This window comes from Medicago truncatula, chromosome 4 (assembly GCF_003473485.1).
Source record: "Medicago truncatula cultivar Jemalong A17 chromosome 4, MtrunA17r5.0-ANR, whole genome shotgun sequence".
Classification (NCBI taxonomy): Eukaryota; Viridiplantae; Streptophyta; class Magnoliopsida; order Fabales; family Fabaceae; genus Medicago; species Medicago truncatula.
Genome location: NC_053045.1, coordinates 46,442,815 through 46,449,819, shown reverse-complemented (window position 1 = coordinate 46,449,819; position 7,005 = coordinate 46,442,815). Strand labels below are relative to the sequence as shown.

At 28.8% G+C, this 7,005-nt stretch overlaps 1 protein-coding gene across 1 annotated transcript; it reads right to left on the bottom strand.

The window, feature by feature from the left end:
- Positions 1–245: 245 nt before the first annotated feature.
- On the bottom strand, positions 246–4,228 carry LOC11405283 (gibberellin 2-beta-dioxygenase). Its single transcript, XM_003608457.4, has 3 exons — positions 3,642–4,228; positions 1,637–1,985; positions 246–736 (listed from the first exon to the last, which is right to left on the bottom strand). The coding sequence occupies exons 1-3, from the start codon at positions 4,046–4,048 to the stop codon at positions 494–496; spliced, it is 999 nt and encodes a 332-aa protein (XP_003608505.1). The 5' UTR covers positions 4,049–4,228; the 3' UTR covers positions 246–493.
- Positions 4,229–7,005: the final 2,777 nt, after the last annotated feature.

Genomic DNA, 7,005 nt, shown 5'->3' with positions numbered 1-7,005 from the left:
TTTACAATTGTATTCAATTATAAATTGATAGACTTTTTTTTTTTTTGACAAAATTATAAATTGATAGACTAAATTGACATAATATTAATCATTTTATCTTCCCTTAACAGGTCATCGATTTTTTTTTTCTCATTGAATTATAAATATTGGGTCATACGTGAACACACTATTTTAAATTTAGGTCAACATTAATTAGATATGAGCCAATTATTTTGTTAACTATACATGTAGTTGACTTAAAAAACTTATTATACAAAATTGGATGGGATGGAAATTTTATTAAACATATATGTTACATAAGAACAGTGACAGTTCCATTAAGGGAGCAAATGTAAAAAAGAAAGAAGATAATAAAACCAAGTCATTTTCCTTGTATATTTCAAAGCATAGAGTCAAATATTTGAAGTATATCCTTAGATACATAGTCAAAATGGAGGAGATATATATGTGACCCTTCAATTGAATTGGCCTCATTTCATTGAGAAGCAAATAATTATTTCTCAAAGAGACTGAGCCTATTATAAGCAAGCTTTGACTTGTAAGCAGCATTTTTGTATTCCCTCCATGTGAATTCTTTGTACAAACTCTGTTGTTCTTTTGATCCCAATATTGAAGGCAAAGGTACTAACTTTTCATTCAAGGGTGGCCCTCCAAAATAAATCATTGACAACCTTGACATACTTGTGTCAGTCAATACCCTATGCTTTACACTCTTTAATTCCCCATTTGTAATCACCTGCAATTTAAAAAACATAGAGAATCCTCAAACTCAAAATAGTTACTAATAAATATCCTTACTAGAAAATTCCCACATCAAAACATCGAGATGTCTTTCTAATAACTATATTCTCTCTTCTCCTTCTCTCTTGTGAGTCATCACCAAAATCCTAGTTTCTTTTCCGTCATCTATCAAAGAGGGGAGATTTAAGGTCAATTTGACCCAAAATCACCCCTCTAACTCGCTCGTTTTTTTCTTTCTTTTTTATTGAAATAAATGATTTTCGACATGATTTAAGGATGAATTCTCTCTCTCTCTCTCTCTCTCTCTCTCTCTCTTTTATTTCGTTCTCTCTTTCTTGATTTTGTCGTCTTAATGCGACGTTGTGTTGTTCGTCGTCTTTGTGCGATGTTTGTTGTCTTTCGTGATTGTCAGATCAGCTTAGATCAAGTGCAAATTCAATCAATGACTTTTGCGTCATCAACGTTGCAGATCCGGAGACATGGATATTCCGGAGAATTTGTTCGCAAATTCATCCTTTTTGTTTTTAACGAATTTATACTGTATCAATGTACTATATCAATTTGAATGAATGAATATCACTTATTTTTGTAAAAAAAAGAAAAAAAAGTCTTTCTCATAACCGCATAGTGTTGAGGGAGATAGGGGAAGGAAAACAACAATATTAATTGCTGGCAGATTATGAGGTACAACATTGACTTTTATAATATAGAACTATAGAAACAATTTTTTTATTCGCTCAATATAATATAATACGTTATATCAGCAATTTGACCCTTTAACATATTTATTAAAAAAAAATAAAAAATCTAACACATTCATTAAAACATTTTGACAGCATGAAATATTTGATTTTTATGTGTGCCATATAGTAGTGACATTTAAGTGCAATGTTACCTGTAAGGAGTCACCAACACTTATGAAGAAAGAAGTGTGATCAGGTGGGATTGAAACCCAAGTCCCATCTCTGAGACAAATTTGCAGTCCTGATGCATTATTAGACCTTAGGACAGATATTATCTGTGGGTCAGTATGCTCCCCAAATCCAATCAAATTTCCTCCACTCAATGCTTGAAGTTCTCCACATGCCGCGTAGTGATTTACCCTCAAACAAGAATCACTTCTCTCATCTCTCACCAATCTGCTAAACACATTCCTTGGTTCAATCCTCAATCCATCTGCCATTAATTCCAATACTTCACAACACACCTCCTTCACTGCCACTATATATTCTTCAGCAGCACACCTTCAATGTAATTAAGTTTAGTTTCATATTAGTTAAACCAACCACACATAACAAAATAATTTTGTCAGAATTTCATGTATATGCTCTGTTAGTTTTATTTTTGATAAAGTATATGCTCTGTCAACAATTGAAGGTAAATAACGTTTTTTTTTTTATTGATAGGAGTATGTCATGGTATACAAGTTTGACATATATCTTATCATTTAGATTTTTGTTGACATATTTTAGAAAGTACCGTGACACTGTAGTGGAATATAATTGAATTACGTATGCAACTTTTATTATTATACATTGTATCTGCATGTCAAGTCCCTCATTTTGAGGATATGCAATGTCATATTCTTTTATAGATATCAAATTTTATTATTCTTAAGGTCAAATTTTAAAAAAATAATAATTTAAAGTGCAATATAGTTTTTAAATATAAATATATGTAGACTTTTAGAAAGAAAAATGAACGTACACTTATAAGAGCATCTAGTGACAAAGCAGGAAAAAATTGTTTGATGGACCATCAAACTAAACTATAAAATATAAACACAAAATTTATGTTGTAATATTGATGAAGCATAAAATTTAACTTCATACCTTAAAAATTGAAAATAATTCTCTACGTGTTCGAATGACTTAAAATCATCAATAATAGACTTAAAAGAGGGTGGTTTAAAATGTGATTTTTAAAAAAAACAAAAAAAAGGTATTTTAGTAATTTTATCTATAGATTTTTATTTAATTTTTTTGTAGGGTGGACCATGGCCCACCTATGCCTAATGTGGCTCCACCACTAAGAACATTTGTAATGGAGTGTTTTACTTTCACCTATTTAACACCGTTAAATTTGTCGAATGAACAATTTGAGTGTCTATAAAGAACTATCGTTGGAGAAGCCCTCTTGCTCTTCAATTTTTCTGCAAACACCGCTTAATAAATTGTATTAAAATAAATGAGTTTTACTGAATCATAATGATATAAAATTGTCGTTGAGACTCGTTTAATTATTTTTGAAAATGCAAGGTTTGAAAGATTGAATGTTTATTAAGTGTTAATATAAAATAAATAATGTGTATATATGAGAACTACTTATTTTTTGACCAAATTATACGACATCTACTTAAACACCCAAATTTAAGAACTTTATTGTTGATACTAGATAGTAGAATTCATCTGATAATAATTTGATTATACAGTCACAAATGCAACAAAATTACACATGTTCAAATACACATTACTATCACTAAATAGATAATGTTATTCGGTGAGAGATAAATACAAAAAAGTATATACCGGTTCCTACCACTAAATGAGTTCTACTACTATTAATTATTTTTAAATTTATTTGTGTTTTTATCTCTCTATGAAAAAATGGAGAGGATATTGACTCGTAATTTTGCATCATGATATGATAATAAATATGATTTAACTATCTGTAAAAAATTTACATCCACAGTTATTAAACTTTTTAAAATTGTACAAAAATATTCAAACCGTTGTATTCATATTAATGAAATTTAATATCTATATGACTATATATATATATATATATATATATATATATATATATATATATATATATATATTTTGAGATAATATCTATATGACTATATGTATGTATACAAAGGAGAGGTTTTTGATTTTGAGGAGAGAGGTTCTGTTTACCTGAAGTTTTTTGTGTTTTGCTGTAAAAGAAAAAGAGACTTGAGAGAGATGACATCTGGGTTAGTATTAAGAAGAAGATATTCAACCCAACCCACATCACCGTTTGTACCAATAATTTTGCTTCCATACCCAAAAGGATCAGGTGGACCTGCTTTCTCTTTCTCTAACTGAGGTTGTCCAAAAAATTTGAGTGTTTCATTTTCTAAATTGGTTATCAACTCTAACGGAACTTGGTGGTTAACAACCTTAAAGAATCCAAATTCTGTACATGCGTTGACTATTAGTGTCTTAGCTTCTGGGTCTGAAAGGTCAACCTCTGGAACACCTTTGAATACATAACTTGTTGGTTTGCATGTGTTTATGTGAAATAACTCGTTTAGTGTAGCTTGTTGAGAAAGAACAACCATCGTTGTTTCTTACTACCAAAAATAGGAATTCAAACAGAACACGTGTGTGTGAGAGAGATAGATTGAAAGAGAGGGTTAGGATTTATGACAAGGTGTTGTGATGAACAAATTGGAGGGTTTAAATGGGTGAGAAGTTGTATTGTTATATATAATGCATGAAGAGTGAGAGAAGGAGGTGGCGTTACGAACTAAAATAGCCATCTGGCTCTTATTGGCTTCGTGGCATTTATCCCATCGACTCACACATTTAAATTTAAATATATGAAAAGTCGTCAAGTGAGTTTGATCCAATTAGTATGAAGTTGATTTAGACTTCGAATTCCATAAAAGCATAAGTTCAACTTCTACTATCAATGTAAATACTTTGTAAATACTAATAAATATGATATATCAATGTATCTTCTTCAAAAATAAATAAATATGATATATCAATGCTCTTTGAACCTTTATATCATGGAGATGAGTGATTTTGACTAGGCTCCAAAATACAATATAATAATGGCCTTAATATAAAGTTTATATATATTGTTTTACACGACTTCTGGTCAGTTTTATCTAAAAATTTACAATCTCCGTTCCTTTTTAATCGTCTTTTTTGGAGAAAAATTTTGTTCCTATTTAAATGTCACTTTCAAAATTCAGTGCAACATTAAATATTGTTTTACCAATATTATCCTTAGTTATTTATTGCGAAGAGAGAAATATATGAAATGAGATGTTAAATGAATAAGTTCATTATAGTAAAAGTCTAACTTATTGCATCAAAAGTAGTAACAATTATTAATTGTCTTGGTTTATGTAAAATGTCAAAAAATGACAATTAAAAAGGAACTAAGTAGTAAGTTTGAATCAATTTGTTAAAAATCAAACTGAATGTTGATTCAACTACTTGAATGGAGAATAGGTCAATTCACTCTTAGTTTGATTCCAATTTTAATATATAGGATGGTTGAATTGGATTGAAAAAGAGTTAAATATGTTTAACGGTAGTTAGTTTAGTTGGTTTTTCATTTTACTTTTTAAATGCCTTTTTTATTTTTTTTAGTTTAATTGTGGTTGAATAAATTAAACGACTTGAATTTTATGGTAAAATCTATATTACTCCTTCATAAATTAAAGGTAATTTATCCTTAATGGTGACAATAAAACTCTTATGGGAATTGTTTCTATGAGTTTAGTTCAGTTGATAAAGACATTGCATAATTTATGTAGGGGCTGTTGTTCAAACTCCGAATATCCCACTTCTCCTCATTTAATTGTGTGAGTTCTAACGCTAATAAACCAAAATAAATAAATAAATAAACTCTTGTGAGAATTTATGGGATCCTCTACACGGCTCAATGTGGCAAACTTGTACCTAATTTATTGTAAAAAAAAACTTAAGGTGTAGTATTATTTTATTTTTAATATTTAAAAGTAATTACTGTTTAAAAAGCAACTACAATGAACTTAGACTATCTTTCCTAATTCCAGGCACACTCGGTTAATTTCACTGACGAAGTAATTAGGGATAACATTCAATTTTCAACGATGATATTATGATTACGGTGTTTGTTGATATTTTGTTAATTATGGAAGATTTACAGAAGGATAGATTGTTCATGAAAATATGAATTTGAATATAAACTTTTAATTATATGTCCCTATAAATATTTTAATTTTTCCGTTTTATTCTACTTGAAGTTTTCCTTCGACTTTAGTCCCACGAAAGTTTTCATTCACACTTTTGGTTTCAACTTTTAAGTAAGGTTATGTGTACCCTTTAAAGTTTCTAATGAGCTTTTACATGAATGTTAAGAATATTATAAAAACCTCTCTCAAAATTATTATCATTAATTTTTACAAAATATGATTTTTAAACGCCAAAAAACATAAAAATTCATATTTAATTCAATTTTGTTAAAAAAATCTATTTTTTTACATACTCTTATAATATTATAAGTATTTATCTAAAAACTCATTTAAAATTTTGAATGATACATATGAGATGATTGAAAAGGAAGGACCAAAAATGATGAAGCAAAACTTTTTAGGACTAAAAGTTGAAACAAAATTTTAGGAAAATTAAAATGAAAAGTTAAACCGATAGACATTTGCATAGTTTTTTAAAGTAATCATATAATAAAACATAAAATTCACTAAATTGTATTAGGTAAATTATAATTCTAGTAAATGTACATGTTGAAAATAAAATAAGAATTGCAATGTGTAGGAGTAGTACTAGAGACCATTATATCGAGAGAGCGGTCCTAAGACGTGTATTTCTATAGAGGGAGTTTGTTCTGATGTGTTGAAGCTTTGTTGTGATTCTTCTAAGTTCTAATTTTATGTATAAAATTCTATTGTTATCTCTTTGTTATCACTTTCTAAAGTTTTGTGGCGATACGTTTGTCTTTGGGAGATGTTGAGGTTAGTACTTATTGCATAGATTCGGTCTATATGCTAAAGGAAAATGCAGTCAATCCAACAAGATTCCTATGAGACCTAGTAAACTTATTCCTGATCTGGTTTTCTTTTTCTAGTTGGAGAATTCAAATTTGAAGAAAAAGGGATGTTGATACTTGATAGTGTCTTTAGTCTTTACTTTATATTTGAAAGATGTAGGAAAAATATTTTAAGAAAAGAGAAGAAAAATGAGAAATATTGATTTCATCTCCAAGGGAAAGAAATTGAAGGATCTAGGGAGTAAAGGGATTATTTTGTTGTTTCTTACAATACTTCAATAACTAGATTGATGAGTTTTCATAGTTTAGAAAATTTTAACCAACATCAAAAACATGAAGGAATGATTTAAGGCTAGTTTTAGCATGGGACAATTTGACAACTGTCATATGGTAAAACTAGCCATAGTTTTAATAGTTTGTGAACCAATTTAAAAATCAAGTGTTAGTTCAATGACTAAATTGATTGTTTATCAGAATTATTGTAAGTCTAGTAAAAGGGACAATGTATCAAAG